Raw genomic sequence first — 20,795 nt, 5'->3', positions numbered from 1 at the left:
TGTCTCGAACAGCAAATCCCTTTTGAAATAACATATCTTGATAAATGTTGCCTGATAACAGCGCCCGCAAGTCTTGCCAGGGTCGAAATTGATAATGTCTCGTTATCTATTAAGTTTTATATCGACTTTTTGCTGCTACCATGTTAGTTAAGTTGGTTTGAGATAAGCGCATCTTCCACTATCAGTAGCTCGCGGATTACGTCCGTAGATGGACTTCTTGATGGTGTCCTGAAGCGAAACAGGCTTCAAAATGGTAATAAACGGTTACGGGAACAACGTCCCTGTCCAATGCCCAGTCGTGGGCCGCATGGAGGACATTGGATGGAATCTGCAGTGTCCAATGACAGGCCAGTGGTCTAGACAGCCAGTGAACAATGTGTCTCTTAGTGCCAGTGTTTACCGTGAAATCCCTCCAGCGGAGTGCTACCCTGGAAACTATTACGCCCCCAAAGCGCAATATTTTCCTCCTCAAGTGGTATATCCTCGGCCGGTTCCTCAATACCAGCCTGCTATGCCTAACTTGCCGTGTAACCAAGCGCAACAGTGGGATTACGGGAGTATGTGCTACAACGTGAATGGCCAGCCTTGCCAGTACACCAACGTTGTTGATTTGGAAGATTTTATGTGAGTGCTTTACCATGCATTACATTATCTTTGTCTTCTCCATTTTCATCAGTCAGCGGCTTCTTAATAATCACTAATATCACTATTGATAGTTGCAGATTTAACTGGTTTGATTGACGTAAATAAAAGTATTTTCTTTCTTTCTTTCTTCTTTCTAAATTGTGATTTGTGGCTTCTTAGTAACCACTATTGATAGTTGTAGATTTAACTAGTTTGGTTGACATAAATAAATGTATTTTCTTTCTCTCTTTCTTTCTTATTTCTAAATTGTGATTTGGTTATGTTGATCAGTGACTGTTGATATTTTTATGCATTCACCAGAGGCCAATGTCGTCTATTTCGAATAATGCACCACGCGTCTTCTATCGCGTTTCTTCGTCGCGTGTTATTTAATGTTATGATAACGATGATATGTCCCAAATTGTAATAGGGTTTATATGATAACTATACAATTCTATTACTGAATTTTTCCTTCGATTTGGAAATGTTGCAATACCATCTCACACGTCTATTACCATTGCTTTGTGTAGCGACATTCATTAGGATTATTGATTTCATATCATTCGCAATGAATTGCCTGTCATTGACGTAACAGGCGATGCGTAATACGATTATTTGTTTAACTATGTTATTACCATAATTAATAATTAAAGAATTATAGATGAATATGGCTATCTTGTTACGTGACGCTGTCTCAAAAGGACTAAACTTGTTTTATAATTCAAAATATAGGTAACTAAATAAGATAAACTTAATTAACTACATATGTGCAACTGAAAAAGAATCTGGTTGATTCTTTTAATAGGTTTTCTTGGTATGAAGACACTGCTGGGAACCCCAATTTAAATTTAAACAGAGTATGCAGAAATTACCTCGTACCTATTCGCATCGTAATACACTTGGTAGTTCATGAGGCGATCCAGTACCTATGTATAAACTTCACACACAGAAAATTTTGTGTGTTTGTTTTTCTGAGCATTGTCTCATGTTTTTTTTTTGCTATCTTGCGTAGGTCTAAGGCTACCCTATGGTAGCACTACTCTGATCACCTTAGCTCCTCTATGGACCGTAGAAATGCTTAGAGTTTCGTGTAGGGTTCTAAGAGACCCTAATTGCTTCGTCCAGTATACTTCTAAGTTAATCAAAGTATAAATTCTAAATACATGTATCTTTTAGAATGCGTCTAGGCTATATCACAACCCTGCACGTGTCCCCTGGTGGTGCTAGAGTGACAAAGCAAGAGGCAAATGTTTAAGGGGCTACCTGGCGCCAATGACCTTCGATCTGAATCCCTTAGTTTTCTAATGTTTTTTGTAGCTTATCATATTAACAGCAACGGCTTTAAGCAATTTATAGTATCCCATATTTACTTCAAAGTTCATTGTCTTCGAGATATTTGGCATCAAAGTTGAACAATTATAGGCCTAAAAACAGGTTTTCCGGATATAGCTTTTGTGTTAATTCGTTTAAAATTCAAATCTCTGACCAGTTTTTTGGGACGTCAAAGACGCACCCAAATACATGTTAATTATCGTATATGTAAGAATCTTCACAGCAATCGAGTAACGAAAAAAGTGTTATTTAGACAATGTTTAAAAACACCATAAAAAATAATTAGTATTTTTTTTTAATCCGGTTTACAAGAATGGAGATAAAAGATTGAAGAACCGATAGCCGTTTGTCTTATAACTCTATCTGTAGTGCAAATCTAGAAGTACTCGTAACGGCTAGAAACATGTAAAAAATCGATGAAAACCGCGGGGAGCCCCTTAATGTCATAGCAACAAATGCTATACTTTTTCAGCGCCAAATCTGTATAATGTTTGACAAACATTGAATAACTTTTCACGATTTTCGTATGGTTATCCCATAGATAAGTTAGGTTAGGTTTGTTTTATGGCAATCCTGAAAAGTTACGCGTTTCTGAACCAAACTAATTATGACTAACGACAATGCGGACAATCAATACATTATGACTTAAATTTTTTTGGGAAACAATAGCGACTCAACATTATGTCCACTCCTTGAATCCAAAATTCTCAAATAGTCCGCACAATTCAGCAATTCAGGGCACACACAGATTAACAGCCAGTACCTAACTAAAATGTCTTAACGGATAGGTATTAATAACGCGTTAGCGTGTCAATTAATAACTCATTATGATAAATAGAACGCATTCTCAAGTTGTACAGCCAGCAGCAGAAGTTGGTAAACGTGCCAGGTGTTCAAAATTAACGCCGCCGCCGCCGCTTTGGACTCAGTGGAGCGCAGAGCCAGGAGGATGATTGGCGACAAGAAGCTAACGGCTAAGCTTCAGTCTTTGGCCCATCGGCGGAAAGTCGCCAGCCTGTCGGTATTCTACAGGCTGCACTTCGGGGAGTGTGCCCAAGAGCTACACGAGCTTATTCCACCGTCCCCATTCTACCATCGGACTTTTAGACGCACGGCCGGTTTCCATCCTTACATGGTAGATATTCCACCAATTCGCACGAAGCGCTTTGCTTCTACTTTCCTTATGCGCACTGCCAAGGAATGAAATTCCCTGCCGGCGTCTATATTTCCGTGTTCTTATAACCCGGCAACCTTCAAATCAAGAGTGAACAGGCACCTTCTGGGCGAGCTCGCTCCATCGTAGGCCACGTCTACGCCTCGGCTAGTCTGTGGCCATGAGTAAGCCCATTCATAATAATAATAAAAAAAAGATATCCTGACGCGCCTTTATTGTTAAGAGAATAAGAGCTTGTCAAGGTAATTTTTAACACCTTATCCGCTTAGCAACTTCTGCTGGTTACTGCACGAGAGTGATGCGCTTAATATGTCATGTGCGTGATACTTAATATTATTTCAGTTTTATTTAGATTGTTTTACAGTTCTTTCATCTGCTTGTGAGGAATGGCCTGACGGTATGCATTTTATCAGATGGGATTTAAGATGGGAGTAGAGTACGCTCTTTATTTCTTGAAGGTTTGAACGCGGATCCACGTTAAACCATGTCTACTGCGTGCATCCACATTCCGGCATACAATATTTTATATCCGTGTGAAGCTTTGTGTGATGTAAAATGTAAATAGATGGCGGGAAATCTAGCTCGAAGGACCAATTGATAAAAGTTACGATCAAATTAATTAACAGGAAAATACGCAACTCTATACGATAGGTCAATACTCGATAAGTATTGCAATTTTTATAAACGAGTTTCATAATAAACGAGCCAAGTTCCAAACATGTTATGTGTACATACAGTACACTCGATAGCATATCGCGAACGTATGTTGTCGTTAATGAGCAGGTCATTTTAGAATTAAGGTTATCGCTGGATACCGTCGTGTACAGAATACAGTTGAACTTTGTATTTGGACTAAGGATACGGTAGACAAACCGGTATTAGGTACGTTAGAAACACGATTAACGACGCACGATACAATTAAGTAAATATTTTATAGAATGTTTCGAATAAATGGCCGAAGGAAATTTCGCAGGTATTCAGGGCTATAACCACGAAAATCGAAGTTCCCAAATTGCGGGGATTTTTCTCTGTCACTAATTACGCCTTCTTTGGAGTAAAAGAGAAAGATCCCCGCAATTTACGAATTTCGGTTTTCGCGGTAGCCGCTCTGGAACACACGATTCGTCTGTTTCTGTGCCAAGAGTGAGACTGACTTGCTTTTGTTCTCGATTTCTTTTTCGACTACTGACATTGAGGCTCTCGGATACCTGCAGTCAAATGTGTTGTTAACTACACATGTGGCAAGAAGAAAGCTGATAGGTATTGTAATGAGAACTTGAATAAAATGAAACATATAGTAGTGTGGCTGACTTGACCTCTAGAATATAAGGGATTGAGTAAATGTAAAGCACGACGATTTGACACGGTGAAGGTATTTGAAGAGGCCATTGATCATAAATGTGACCGGTAAAATGAATTGGTAATTTACCCGAATAAGAATAAATAAATAACAGATAGAGGGTCAAGCGAAAAGAGGATATGAGATAGCGTGTAGCGTGTGTGAGATAAACGGGACTGATACGTAATACGTAACAGTAAATAAAACATTGCTTAATGCTTAGGTACAATCCCGAGAAAACAATTTGCGAGCAAAAAGCGTGCTATACGGCTACCATCAGTTTGGCATTGACATAAACGCTATCGTGAACATAATTTACTTTCTATGCATCTCGCTCGTACTCACATATTAGTGCGAAAGAGATATATAGAAAGTAAATTACGTTCACGATAGCGTTTATGTCAATGCCAAACTGATGGTAGCCGTACTAAACAAGCAATGTTACTATTTTCGTGTGATCTTTGTTTATGTCATTGATAATTATGTCAATTTGATAGTGCACATACATATAAATATCATTAATGGATTATGTACTTAAAATAAATTTTGGATACGTTCCAAATATCGCAAATTCTCAGATTGACTCAAGAGGAATGAACTCATCTAAACTTATCTCAGCCAAGGATATATTCCCTTTAAATAATATGCAAGGATGGTAAACAAAGGAGCATAACATACTTGATAACAATTATAAGCATATCAAGTACAAGAAATAATAGCCGGGTTTTATATGATCCTACACGTAGTTTTGGTCAGCTGACGAAAACACGAGACAAGCTGGCGGCCATCCAAAGCGGCCTATTTGTAATCGCATAAACAAGTTGAAAACGAAACCATCAATTTCATGACTACTAAATGCATGGATAACAATGCGTCCGTTCCTCCCATCATATGGTAAGCATTGCAGCATTCAGAATACAAACCAGTTTAAATGGATCTCCTTTTACGCTTTCTTGTTAAGGATCTTGGGGACCAAAACAGTTGAAACTCAACTATAAACTCGCTGAAACACCCCTCACTACACACGGACAAACCAAATATACCAAATAGGTAGAATAATAACAGGACACAAACTCTCCCAAGATCTATTTAATTTAGATACAATGGAAAGCTTTATATGCAAAGCCATAGGCAGAGAAAACTACTAGACTAGATATAGCTCCTGTGTACACGAGTATGAGTAACATATGTCCCCCGGTATAACTACTGATATGTGTCGTTGACTTGTATAGATTTATCTGTCTCATCTAATGGCAGTTAATGTTAACACGAGCTACGTTTACTTGAACTTAGTCACGTTTCTGATTGGCGTCGAAATGAACACAATCATGTTTTAATTGGTCCTATTAATGATGGATATAAGGAAAATCTTATTTGTTTCACTTACTATGGTTTTTCATGTCCTGGTTTTCCATTGCCGTATATACAGTCACCGGCAACAATATGTTACTCTTCGAAGGCCGCAATAATATGTTACACGCTTGTATCAAAATGTCTTTGTTGCGATACTGCACATTGCGACCAAACTATTATGCTTTGCACATTTTGATGTAAAACGTCAATGAACTTGTAACTGCAGGGAGGACCTAGCAGAGAAATATGCCACTAGACACTCGAGGGCAATGAAAATGGTGCCTTATGTCTAGCTCTGTCGGGACGGCATTTTGTGTCGGCCAATAATTGCTTGCTAGTGCAACGAAGCAGAATTTGATCTCTCTTTTATTATATTATCAATACGTCCGTAAACGTACGTCTGTCGTCTGTGTTTGTATAAATTAATATATCTTATCTCACCAGCCACCGGTCATGCAGCCAGATATGCATTAGGATTTTGTACATACTATCTAGACGTTTGTGAGATTAATCATTGTGTTTCTCAATTTATTTGTACCTCACTTTGTTTTAGGTATTTTGTTTCCTTTTAAAAATCTGATGAGTGATGGTTATTGGTGGTTGTTTTATTTGCAAATTCTTTGAATGCAAAATTTGTAATATAGTTTTCATCAATAAATGTGAAGTCTTACTTATCGAGAAATGGCCTCGGCTGTGCCCGTGCGTCGGATAGTTCCTGTGCAACCTCTTGTTCATCAAATCTTTGAACGATTTCGTCCCCGCTTGTCAACCTCGAATCGTGCACGCAATTCACGTCACCCAATTTTCAATGAATCTCTTCTCAGATAAATTTACTGCAGACGGACGATGCTTCAGTTTATTTATTCCCGTTGCTCATTTAGCGTAGACGATTCAAAAGCTCATACGTACCGATGTAGGTTTGTCCAACAGATCCATAAGAACTCTGCCTAGCCGAAGCTGGTTTCGTTGAGCGTTTGTCTTTATAAGAAAATAACACCCCAGACGAACGGAACATATAAATTTGCCGACGTCACGTGATCTCAATTGGCTTGGATGTCGGGGCACGCTATTATTTTTGCAATCATCGCCAATTGCTTGCCACTTACCCGCTACTTGTAGTTGCCGGTTTGATAGCAAAATGACGCGGTCATTATTACAACATTGGCCTAGTGTTTTGTTTATCTTTAAAATAATTGACCCTAACTAAGGCCAGGGCCTTTACCTAAAACAATGATATATTCCGCCGAAAAACGATTATTAAGTCACCTAAAACTTAATATGTAAATAAGACTCACCTGATTGAAGGTCTAAGATTTAGCGTGAGAATACAAATTACAGGACTCTTTATAGCAGTTTGCATTAGAATCATTATTTAGATGGATAGAAAAGTTTTGTGTCAAATACAAAATATTCAAACAAAACGTTAGATCTTGTAATTACTTTGACAATTCGTCTGACACCACCAGACCACCACTTTTCTCAGAAAAAAGAGGGATCTTGATACCCACAAGGGTTTCATCTTGAAAACATTACTTCTCCGTAGTCAAAGTTTCTTACGTAAGAGCTTGTTAGTAGGTAATCCTAAGGGTTGATTCTAGTCGAGATTTAAGTCTGGAACGTCAATGTTTTTGCAAAAACACGATAGTGCATTAGAACTTGATGACCGTGACTCTTAATGACACGCTGAGGAAGAGTGGAAACATACATAAATGGAAAATAAATTGCTGATGCGACTTCTATAACTGCCGACTCCTTTTATATGCCTGATACGGATTACGGATACGCCTTATGTATTATTTTCTGAAGATATACTACTATATAGTAAGTACATATACCTGTTATTATAAATGTCAGTTAAAAGACCTACCGTTTAGCGGATTTCCTCCAAAATTCAACACAATTCCTACCTAAAACGATACATTCCTTCCTTATTAGGTTATGTCCTTATTTATTGGTAGATTTACAGGAATAGGTACAACTGAAATAAATAAATAAGTACCGTTGCATTTATTAACTTGAATCCGATACAATACAAGCCATACTTTTCATAAAAATAATGTAAATTTCTGCAGTCGGTGGTTTTGACGGCTGAACGTGCGACTTCCACGTTGAATCGTTTTCATATCTACATCTACCTATCGCTTCGATTACGCTAAATATTTGGTATTTCTTGGTTTTGTGCTATGTTGTCATATTCAATTTGCGTGACCTACAACTACACACCAGTTGCGTACGGATGTCAGCTACATCAAAGTTATGACCGCGTGCATAAGCTGACTGCAGTAATGTATATAATAATATGTGATGTGGCACATACGTTACGGGCACGCATGCCGTTGCCGATGGTTGTTTGTACGGAGCGCATTAGCGTACGACTCGCCGGCACTTGATTTGATAATGATAAGCAATTGAAATTAGCAACAAAGATAAGCGTTGCATTTCCCTTAGCAACCGGTATTCGATTACGTTCGTCGACTTGACCAATGTTATCTAATATCATAAATTAACATACGCATGAGACTTCATAAACCATTAGCCACGTCAAATTAAGCCGAATTTGGGCAAGCTGCGGAAATAATTCGTGTAGTTTTGAAAATTGGTACAGGCATACCTTGTGGTGTCTAGATAAACATACTAAAAGTCCTCGAGGGTAGGGGGTGTGCTGGGGGTGTAGAGGGGGGTTGAAGGTACCTTTTTTCATATTTTTGCTCATATTTCGAAAATGTGTACGAATTGCATTATAATTACTTCGAACAAAAGTTTTAACATAAAATTTACTACAAATTTTGTTATGTTTATTTTTACTCTGCGATCAATACTTTAGGAGCTACAGGCTGTTAAAGTTAAATAAGAGATAAAAAATAGACGGTTTAAAAAAACGTCGTATTTTAAAATTAATTTTTTTTTATGGTGGTTGCCCTACATTAAAGTGGGGATGAATTTTTTTTTCGCTTCCACCCTATAGTGTGGGGTGTCGTTGGATAGGTCATTTAAAACGAATAAGGGTCTTCAAGAACCATTTTTTGATCAACTTAATAGTTTCGGAAATAATCGATCTGAAAGAAAAAAAGTTGTGATTTACCCCTTAGTTCCCCTAACTTTTGAACCATGGGTCCAAAAAATATGAAAAAAATCGTGAAAACATAACTTAGTAAATACTTTCAAGGAAAAATATAGCGAACCTAATCGGTACAGCTGTTTTTGCGTTATGGCAAATAGTCTATTTTGACAGACGGGTAACTACGGAACCCTACACTGAGCATGGCCCGACATGCATATGGCCTATTTTTTTATATTTTATCAGCAGGTTGCTTAGCTTGCTTACTCTAAGCTAATTTTTTTATTTGTGATGAACAATTCCAAAAAAACGACGTTTTCTTAAACCGTCTATTTTTTATTAGGTACTTATTTAACTTTAACAGCCTGTAGCCCCCAAAGTATTGATCGCAGAGTAAAAATAAACATAACCAAATTTGTAGTAAATTTTATGTTAAAACTTTTGTCTTAAGTAATTATAATGCTATTCGTACAGATATTCGAGATATGAGCAAAAATATGAAAAAAGTACCTTCAACCCCCCTCTACACCCCCAGCACACCCCCTACCCTCGAGGACTTTTAGTATGTTTATCTGGACACCACAAGGTATACCTGTACCAATTTACAAAACTACACGAATTATTTCCGCAGATTTTTCTAATTTGCTCAGGCTACATTCATTTAAACTCACAGAAGATGAATTTGTTGGGTTCGAATGTAGCACCCTGAGTGAGTTCCCTCATATACGTATCATCTCACTATATCGATTTATTAAGTTAGTTTTAACTTGATTTAACTAAATTATTTAAATATTGAATATTCGCTGAATATTTAGGTACCTACAAATAGTTTATATCGGTGAACTTTGGTAATTTTTACTACTTTTTAGTACCTAGAAAGATCTACTCAGACATACACTTGTATATATAACATAGCGATCCTTGATGATCATATCCAAATAACCTGTTATCATATTAAGAATTGTGAAAAAAAGATGAAATACCAAGTAATCCTAATTAATTTACAAGTAATTCATTTCCATTTTTGTTTTCCTTCTTTTTTGGTCTTTACAAAAAAAACATAACGGGCGAAATGTATCCGGTTCTTTCCGTAATTATAAAAATTCACAAGCAGACGGACTGGTTATATCAGTCTTTTAAAATTGAAAATCGTGTTGCCTTATACTTGACTAGAAAAAATGCGCAATTTGCGAAAATTATTGTGTAAAAACGTTTTAATTTTCTTACTATCGGTATTGATCATAAATATATGTAATTATAACTATATCCGGCAGTCCGGCACCTATATGAGATAAGCAATAATATGTGTAAGACAAGTATTATATAGTTGGTCAAGCAAATCTTGTCAGTAGAAAAAGGAGGCAAATTTGAAAAATGTAGGCGCGAAGGGATGTCGTCTCATAGAAAATTTGTATTTCGCGCCTTTTTCTACTGACAAGATTTGCTTGACCATCTATAGTTATGATATTATTTCTATTTACAATTTGACCAACTGGCACGCTGATAGAGTGAAAGATATTATTATGAAATGAAAATATAGTGACAATTTGGCATTTACATGTCAACTCTTACACAGAGATGCGAAAAATACTTTATAAAAAGTATTTAAATACAAAATACAAATACTTTCTGGATAATACTATTTCAAATGCAAAATACAAAATAGTTTTTGAATTTGTATTTAAATACAAAATACGAAATAGGTATTTTCAAAATACTTTTTTAAAATACAAATACTTTTCGATATAAGGTACTCTGAGTAGTGAATACCTAGTCTGAATTAAAAAGTATTATTCGGAATTTCCGAGTTGAAAAGACTATCTTTATTCTTTGAAATCAATCCTCTATCTAAAGTGCAAATTTCTAGTTGTTTGCTCATATTAACCGGTAGGATCTAGTTATGGATGATGGTTTTTATCGGCCAACTTTTAAAGCATTAATTTGTAATGTTTCACAGCTAGTATAATGCCTCTCGTTAGTGTGATAAAAACGTCTCGTTTGTGTTTCACCAGGGCAGAAAAGTTTGTTCTCCTCTCGTGCCTTGAAACCCTCCCAACACTCAAGATTCCACTTTTTTAACCCCTCGCTACGCTTGTAGTCATGTGCGACGTTACTAAACAGATTCAACAGTTCCATGTTTATAAAAGAATGAGAGAGTTGCCAGGATTGTAACATCAGAAGAGATTGTAACTCCTACCTACATTACCTACCTACTATAAAGTATTTTGTATTTTGAAAATAGAAAATAGGTCCCAAAAACTATTTCAAATAAAATACAAAATAGTTTTCTTCAAAAGGTATTTAAATACAATATACAAAATAGGTATTTTGCATTTTGTATTTGCATTTTAAATACAAGTATTTCAAATAAGTCACATCTCTGCTCTTACATATAGGTAAAAGAAATATCAGTTATCAAAAATTTTATAAATGCAGAAAAATCTTTATTCATGGCAACACTTACTGGAAGCGTCGGAACTAATTGCAGTTATCGATATTCCTCCCCCATTCGGATTTTACACGGCGGTCGATTTTTCCTCAATGCGTTTCGTTTGCACCGCTATGTCCGTCCTTATCGCTACTAGCGCCGAAACTCGTTTTTCTTTTAGACACGATCTGTGTTTATTAGTTTGCGTTCTACTTTTGACATGTTGGTCTACAAAAGTTCTATTGTTGTAGTGCTCTAATTACTAGCCTAGCTCAAGAGCTAGGTGACCGATATTAGTATTTATAACTGGGGGACTTGCAATGTTCTGTGATTTTTTTCATGAAATTCTTTTGTTTTTTTAACGCGATCTCTACTACCTACTGGATTAAATTTTGTTTGTTACGTATCTATTTATATTTTTTATAACACGTCTTCTACAAGTACTTTTAAACGTAAAAAACTAAAGTCCTTAAACATTGTGTTGACGTCAATCTATCTCAACAACCAATCAGAACCTTTCATTGTGAATTTATTGTCTCACCTAATCTTAACTATATCGTAATTTAATGTCAGTCATACTTAACTACTTTAGTTCGCCAAACAAAATGAAGGAAATAACATATTTTTATAGTCAGTTTACGATTTCCACAAAAAAAAAATGTTTTTAATGAATTGAATTAATTTGACTTGCGTTTGCGAAGTTAACATTTTAAAGGCGGAATTGATATTTTTCTGACCTATTTTACCGAAAAAAATATTATTGTTGTTAGCCTTCTAAGCACTTTGGCTTTTCGCATGTAGATACAAAGGTATACCTATGTAGTTATTTACTTTTTTCTATCCGGATGAAGTTCACTTCGGCTAGACTAAATGTATTGATCACGATGTTGCGAAGTGTACGATCGTTGTGGTTCAAATAACTTTAAAGACCTCTTATAACTACACTTATGAACAACGTTCCTACTTCGTCTTTTAAGGCCAGAGAAGACATCAACTTAAAATAGTGCCAATGACATTAAAAATTAATTAAAGCCTCGTTAATTGGTATTCTTTGTCATTGCGCCTTTGTAAAATTTCTGTTTACTTAGGTTTCAAAACATTAGTTTGTTTATTCACTTAGTGAGTTAGCGGTGGATTTCTAGCACTGTTATAGGTATACTTCTATTTCAATTGACTTGCTTTTTCTCTAATGACTAATTTAAAATTCAATTAACTCATTGCGTAAACTTGTCTTAGCCTGGGTCAGCGAAATACAAGACCTTACGAGGCTCGACTTCATATCAAACCAACCTGTATTACTAGTACATTGATGTATATCTAAAGACGCGCCTTACGGGCACTAAAAATGGTACTAGTTCAGCGGTGTCACTCATGAATTCGAGCCAATCGTACAGTCTAACGCGCGCGTGATGCGAACTCATCAACCAATCGCGTTGTAGCGGTGGCACAGCGCTGTACTGGCCCCATTCATGCTCTATTCTTATTGCCGCTGAGGCCAGTCCTTAGAAATACGTCAATGACTAGTTACAGTAGTTACTACTAATTAGTTGATGTTTAACATTTGAAGGGCCGCGCCGTTCATTCCTAAAGTTGCAACCTTAAGTGCATGTCATCTTAGTCATCTATTTATGTTAGAACTAGCACATCGTTTTTTTTACAGTTTTATTTCTCATTTCCTTTAAATGAAAGTAATGTTAATATATTATCGTCGTACGTAAATGTTACTTCGTTCGCACTGTCCTTCCTTGTCTTGACATCAAATTAATTTGATATGACGGTCACGTCAGGCTCGTCGTGCGTCAATACATTTAATGCGATGGCCCATTTGAATTATGTTTCATCAGTATTTTTGTTATCATTGTTGCGGTACAGGTACACCACAAAACTTTTATAGCCTTGTCTTTACTTTTGGCTTAAGCCTATTTGTTTGCCTTAGGACTTTAACACGATTTTACCGCTTAACTTTTCTATCTGTCGGCAAATACTACTAAGTATATTGTACTTGAAATAAACGCCACTTGATTTATTATCAGGGACGTTTGAAATCTGTCAACAACATTTATTGTGTCAATACTTTATCTTGTAAAACAAAAATGGGCGCCAGTGGTAGACATCGTTGTTCAAACCCGATAGTTGACTATAGGAATTTATTTAAGTACTAAATGATTCGTACGATTTGGAGCTGGCGATAAATAGCTCTGCGCTTGCACTTAATGACATATTAATGGTATATAGTTTGTAATTACTAATTCCATCAGTCTTGTTACTGATTCGGAGTAAAAGTGTCCCGTGTCAATTTAATTACACTTGAAGATATTGAAGAACAAACAATAAAATTGTTGTAAAAATGTGTTTACCCGGTGCAACTATGTTTTTGGAGAGAGAAACTAAACTTCAGTCTATATCGAAAAGGTTGGTTGTAAACACTTACATTTATAACTGTAGCACTAAGCTTTAGCGATAAACCTAGTACGAGTAACTGCTATTTGTTTGTAATAGGTCGATCTCCGTAAGACTTTCTGTCTTTCTCCTGAGAATTGCGAGTATAGGAGTCGAAGTATGATGTAGACTATAGTGCTGTAGTTACCTTTCTATCAATCTGCCATTAATAGTGACCCATTATATCATGCCGTACAGGCATAACTGCTTAAACGATACAGTAATAAAGCTATACCCAGGAAGGGTTAGTACATTTATTAAATGTTTGTTGAACATGTTTGGTGAGAGTACCTATAAAGCTTGAAGAGAAACGAAATCGGCTAAGGACATTCGTGTATTTTTAGAGAAAATTTAACGTTCATAACAAAGAACTTATTGGTTGTTGACCTCGTTTTTGAAGTCATGTGACAATCTGAATCTCGCCCAATTTAGTCAACCTTTGTAATTTATACTTTCTTGGCTGCTTGTTTAAACTTACATAAAGCTTACATTAAGTATGGCGTAGTTATTCTAAAATTACAGCACTTACAAGATTAAATTCAACAGCCTTATTATCATTTAGTAATGAATGATCATGATTTTATATCATAAAGAATAAATGTTTGGAACTGAGTCTTGTGCTAGAATTTGATTGCCATGTTTAACGCTCAAATGTATTTTTAAAATAACTATTAAATCATAAGTCAGAAAGTTATCTCATATAAAGTGTGAAGATTTTGTGTACTTAATATAGAACTGTGTGATGATGATTTATTTATTATATATCACTACACCTTATAAAACAAAGTCCCCCGCCGCGTCTGTTTGTGTGTTTTCATGCGATTTTAACCTATCAATAGAGTGATTCTTGAGGAAGGTTTAGGTATAATTTGTGAAGGTTTTGTGTAACCCGTGCGAAGCCGGGGCGGGTCGCTATAGTGTTTAGCTAAAAGTCCTCCAAAATTATAATATGTAGTTTCCGTGCAGGTATAAGTTAGTGAGGAAATTAACCAATCGCCATTTTTTTTCCAGGAACAATGAGAAACGCAAGGAGAAATCCCGCGTCGCGGCAAGATGTCGCCGCACGAAGGAGATGCAGATCTTCTCGGAGCTAATGGAACAGCTGCCCGCCAAGAAGGAGGAGGTGGAACAGCTCGACAAGGCCTCCGTGATGCGTCTCGCTATATCCTACCTCAGGGCCCGCGACGTGGTTTCACTGCGTAAGTTTTAACATACTCTAAGTCGTTAATAGGTTTCTAAAGTAATGGAACAGCTGCCCGCCAAGGTGGAGGTGGAACAGCTCGACAAGGCCTCCGTGATGCGTCTCGCTATATCCTACCTCAGGGCCCGCGACGTGGTTTCACTGCGTAAGTTTTAACATACTCTAAGTCGTTAATAGGTTTCTAAAGTAATGGAACAGCTGCAGGCCAAGAAGGAGGAGGTGGAACAGCTCGACAAGGCAACCGTGATGCGTCGCGCTATATCCTACCTCGGGCTCGCGACGACGTTTCACTTCGTAAGTTCCATTATATACCTGAATTTGAAAGGACGATAGTTCGTTTTTTTTAGCATCGGAAGGAACTTCGCAGAAGTAAGCTTGTGGTTCTAAATCCGGCACTTTAACGGTAATAATTTGAAGTAAATTATATGTATTGACCATGCTACATTAGATAATTCAATAATTATTAACAATTAAAGAACCTGATAAAAACTGCACGCTTGCTTCTGTGGAGTTCTTTCTAATGCTAAAAAAGCGAATTATACACGTGGTATAATTTAAAATTGTTACATGTCATGTTATCTGATTAGGTTATTTAATAATGTTAATATTTTATTACATAATTCTGTAAGCAATTTTAAATAATAATAGTCACTTATATGTAATGGAAGGTCAGCTGTGAGGTTGATGATAAACTACTGCTGTGTTCAAGAGTTATGTTATTATGTTTAATATTTATACCATATCTATCAAATAAATAATCATCCGTCAGAGAACGATCAAGTAATTTGATTTCTGTTGTGCCACTTCGTTCAAACCTCACAGAAATCAAATTTCTTGACTGTAAGGTAATATAGCCCACACCACACTGTTAACTGTACATAGGTGACCCTTATTCCTTTTGTAATAAGATCGACCGATGTACAGTTTGGTGTGGTAGGGTATTTTCTAGTTACGAGGTAATGTAATACACCGTGTTTTTCTTGAACTCCGTTAATATCAATGGTGCATTCCTAAGCTTAATGAAGTTGATTTCTCAAAGAGAACCGGTTAATTTACTCGATTTTGAAGATAATCCATTAAGTATTTAATTTTATCAGATACCTATGGCCTTTACTTGATTATTGCTTAGTACTCGTACATTATTTGCTGTTATTAAACTTTCGGACTATCAGTGTTCTAATAAAATTGTTCTAAAGGACATTATATGTCATAGTTTTCAATAGTTGGGTTACATATAATAAATTATTAATAATAAATAGGTAAAAAACTAATTTTCGGAAATTAATCGTGGCATTTAGTTTTCTTAAATGTGAGTAGTTAAATGTAGGTACAAGAAGTTAACGGATTTTAATAAAAACACCGTATATGGTATGAAAATCTAAGAGATATCTCATTAAAAACATGTATGTCGCAGCTCTATAGCCTTCGATCGGAGACCCTTTGAATGTTGGTACTGAATTCGCACGGGACCGCAAATTTCCGTCTTATTTGTAACGCTGGCACGCGCCTCATCGCGCGTCTAACCACAATGACGTCGGTGTCTGAACTCGTAGGATCAAACAGTAATATCACATGTGAATAGATGGCTAATAGTCGTTTCCGACGTTATGTTTCTAAATACATGGCTTGAAGCTCGATTGACATTATAAAAGGCTGATACTAAAGCTTCTCCATTTTGATTTGAAATGCCATACACCTTAAACGTCTCAAAGTATAAGGCAATTTAGCAATGAACTGTCCAAGAATAATGTTCTACGCTGTAAAATTTGCTACCTTCTATTAGGCCTGATACAAGATACAAGATACACTTGTAAGTTTTGCTTAATTAGGGACACAGCTATATTACAGAATCAGAGATGAATATAATTATCTCATTCTAACAAATAACTTTGTCCGTACTTGAGTAACTAAAACTTACAATTGTATCTTATGCCTTAGAAAATCACCGCGCAAATTCTTAAAATATGTGGTGGACCTAGTTCTAATTAGGTACTTATTCATCAACGTATTTTCTGGATTGTCTATTATTAATATTTTACCGTGGTTTGTACTGTTTATGTTATGAATGATTTTCCATGAATTGCAATTATTCCCCACAAGATGGACGGACGACCTTGTTAAGGCCGCCGGAAGACGCTGGACGCGGGTCGCTTCCAACCGGTACGAATGGAGGTCCAAGGGGGAGGCCTATGTTCAGCAGTGGACGTCTTATGGCTGAGATGATGATGATGAATAGTTAGTTAATCGACAATGACAACTAGTCACGCGGTACTATACCAATTAACTTAAGCCTCCTTACATCGCTCTTCTAAGAAACGCATTTTTTTCCGCGTATTAGAGAATGTAAAGGTCGCAAAGGCACAATACTAGATACTAGATTGGACATAAGTTTTCTGGCAGAACCACAAATGTTAGAGCGTTGGGAAGTATATGGCTTCTTTAAAATACAAACTAAAAGTACCTATGTAAGTATGTTGGTTCATATTTGCCCTTTGCGGGTTGAGATCTTTTCAAATATTAGCGGTTTGCACTGCTGCGAGGAACTACATTGGAGCCTTGTTTGCTCCTAAACCCCCAAGCGCAGCGCATAACCTTCTCTCATCCTTTGCTCGAAAATGCGCGAATCTCGTGCTCTACCCGCATGCATGTTTGATAGTAACGTAGTTTACACACATACTTACATAGTGTCCATACCTTATAATTCGTAAACCTCCTATGTTCATTTTAATTTTTAACAAGCAGAAACGTCGGCGAACGATGCTATTAAGATTAGAATAAATTTTAAAGTGGATAAATTACTGTCTTGGGTGAGATGAACTCACGGCCTCTGGATAGATACTCCAGCGCTCTGCCATCTGAGCCACCAAGACCTCATCCATAGCCAGCAAATCTTTCCACAAATCTTTACCAGAGACACCCAAGACAGTAATATTTTCATTTTTAAATTTACTTCAATGGTGAGTTAGGTATTGTCGAAGCGCAGCTAAAGTTAACCTTATGATGTTATCCTTCCAGTCCCCACCGCTACAAAGGACCAGCCGAAGATGGAAAACCCCAAAGGCGTGGAGGAACTGTCTTCAGAGCTGTCCTACATGAAGGCTCTGGATGGGTTCGTCCTCGTGCTTTCCCAACAAGGCGACATCGTTTACTGCAGTGAAAATATCGCCGATCACCTTGGGGTCTCACAGGTAAGATCTGCTTATTTTTTTTTTAATTAACCTTATATTAAGTAATCATGGTCACCCCATGACTTTTGACATACGCTGTTTGGAACGAGACAAGATGTCACATTGAATAGGGTGACCAAATTATATGCAAAAAACAGTCCTGTTTATTAACCAATTGTACATAAAATAGGTACACAAACAAGGGTCATCTCTTGTCTTGTATTTATCTTCATAGATAAAATGAATAACATAAACCTTGAAACCTAAGTAATCCATTTAAAATTACAACCAAATCCCCTGCTTCAAGATCCCCAGTAAGATCTTCTTATTTTTAACCTTGGTTACGGGTGAACCTATATTCATTCACACCTACATGTAGGTATCCATGTTTAAAATTTTGCTTTTTATTAATATAATTCATGGCTTTTATCAATGTAAGGTCTACTATAGTTCGTTTTTTTTTAGCATTAGAAAGAACTTGAAAGAAGGTAAGCGATCTTCACATGTCTTTTAATGAAAAACGCTTTTTAAAAATCAATAACTATTACTTATGAAAGCAGAAGTCTATAAATGATCGTATGAGATTCATAATGTTGCATATTTGCCGTAACTTATTTTTAAAAATGTGTTTTTCAATTAAAAGACACATCAAGATTGTTTACCTTATTTCTAATGCTAAAAAAACGAACTATAGAGTATATCAGATGACATAACCATGGTATATTATCTTAACCAACACCAATAATATTGATACGACTACTCGTATCTACATATATACCATCGACGCATCACATACAAGTAAATCATGGTCGCATAGAGACAAATGGTTTTATCCACTTTAAATAGAGCACGTCCACTGATAACAACTATCAATAGCATTAAGTGCCTACAATGTTTTCAAAAATCGTTCCTAATCCCAATATTATATTATGTGGTAATGATATATTATCTCGCAAGGTTATCGGTATTTGATGCGTTAGATAGTAAGTAATACCCGTTACACGAATATTTGCATATTTTTGTTTTAGACAGAGCAAATAAAACTAGGAAATGAGAAACAAATTGCCGTATACAAAATATTTTTGTTATATATTACTTACAATATTTATAAAACTTATTGCTAGTTAAATGAAAGAAAATTGTGACGATTAGGTAAATCGTAGCTAGCTTAATACAGCTTAAAATAGGACATTTTCATATCTTCACTTGGATTACATAGCTATGTTATTGACACTACCTAGGTACAGCCAAATTTTTGGCTCCGGCCTTATAATATCCTGTGCCTTTTGGAAATTTCAAAATAATTCTGACTTGTTTAACTGTCGGTAGCTTATTTGTTCAGTGCATCCACCTATTCCACGTACCTAAGAGTTTTAAAAAATAACCACCATTAAACATAATCCGCGTATCTATGAATTGTATGACCGCCAAAACAATGTAAGTAAATAAATATCCAAATAGCAGTAACAAAAATACCGCGATCAATCCACGTGTCCACGCACGCAGCGCCGGCGCAAGTGGGTCGGCCTCGTGACGTCACCGCGCACGGGCCGATTAACGAATGGAATAATTCGTAATATGTATGTATATTGTATAATGGCTTAGAGGGCTTAGGACCTACCGCGACCCGCGAGCCATTTCATTCGTCTGTTTGCCTCTTTATCGCTAGAATATGCAGCAATAGAGAGGCAGATAACGAGTTGTCGATTGTCGAAGTTCGCGGTAGGTAGTGGAATATACACACATCTTGGTCGGTCTTTTATGAGTTATACATGTTATTTATTGTAAAAGAAAGTGGCACATCTACAGGTTTAACAAACAATAACATTTATCTTGATCTATGTCAGAATCAATTGAATGATTCCTAGTAATAATTGAATAAGTCCATATAAACTGATACGTAGTGTAAGAGTAACCATGCCACGTTTATGTATATTGTATAGGATTGTTTGAGTTACATAATACTAACGAACACTAATGTGGAAGTAGCTGTTATGTTTCCTTTTTTTCCGCCAAGAAAAATTCTTGTCATAAAATATTTAGCGAGTAAACAAAATGAATCAGGCAACTGAATTAATCAATACGTATACCTATGCTGTTTATTGTATTTACGTAGTTAATATTCGCTGAATATGTAATGAGACTAATGAGCACTTAATTTCGGTTCGGGTATTCAATTTAATACCTAAGTTACGAATAAACAGGATAATTAAAACTGTTTTGCTATAAAGCACACAAACAATAACAATGTTAAGGCCGTTCCCTGAGCCAGAAATGTAAAAAAGGTTATGATTCAAAGAAAACCCTAATATATTTTAAGTTGTAATAGGAATTCCCTATATATAGTATGCTATAGGTAATTTAAGTAGGAGTAGCCTCTATTGCTTAGTTGTGTAACAATACACACGCTGGGAGAAAGCGGCATCGAAGGCATGCGATCGGAGCATTCGAGAAAATTCACAAAAATTCTGTTCGGAAATCAGCAATGCAAGCTTAAGCAACATTCATATTAAACGCGGAAATATTGACTTTACATTAGAAATACAAGTCCTAATGAACTAAGGGAAAATTGATACGATATCAATGTCATTCGACCGTTTTCGCTGTGGTAAAAACTTTTGACACAGACTGGTCATTGGTACAGTCGCCATTAGATACATCGGAGCAGCCAAGGTGTTCA

The 20,795-nt window shown here is 36.3% G+C and overlaps 1 protein-coding gene across 1 annotated transcript in view; it reads left to right on the top strand.

Annotated features, from left to right (window-relative positions):
* Positions 1 to 212: 212 nt before the first annotated feature.
* The window catches only part of LOC134673324 (hypoxia-inducible factor 1-alpha-like), a 115,684-nt gene continuing 95,101 nt past the window's right edge, over positions 213 to 20,795 (top strand). Inside the window, exons 1-3 of the mRNA XM_063531295.1 lie at positions 213 to 624; positions 14,759 to 14,946; positions 17,964 to 18,136. Of these exons, the coding sequence (XP_063387365.1) occupies positions 251 to 624; positions 14,759 to 14,946; positions 17,964 to 18,136 (735 nt within the window). The 5' untranslated portion in view covers positions 213 to 250. The remainder of the gene's footprint in view (positions 625 to 14,758; positions 14,947 to 17,963; positions 18,137 to 20,795) is intronic.

This window comes from Cydia fagiglandana, chromosome 18, assembly GCF_963556715.1.
Source record: "Cydia fagiglandana chromosome 18, ilCydFagi1.1, whole genome shotgun sequence".
Lineage (NCBI taxonomy): Eukaryota > Metazoa > Arthropoda > Insecta > Lepidoptera > Tortricidae > Cydia > Cydia fagiglandana.
The sequence above is the reverse complement of the archived record's forward strand: the minus strand, read 5'-3'. Positions and strand labels throughout refer to the sequence as shown.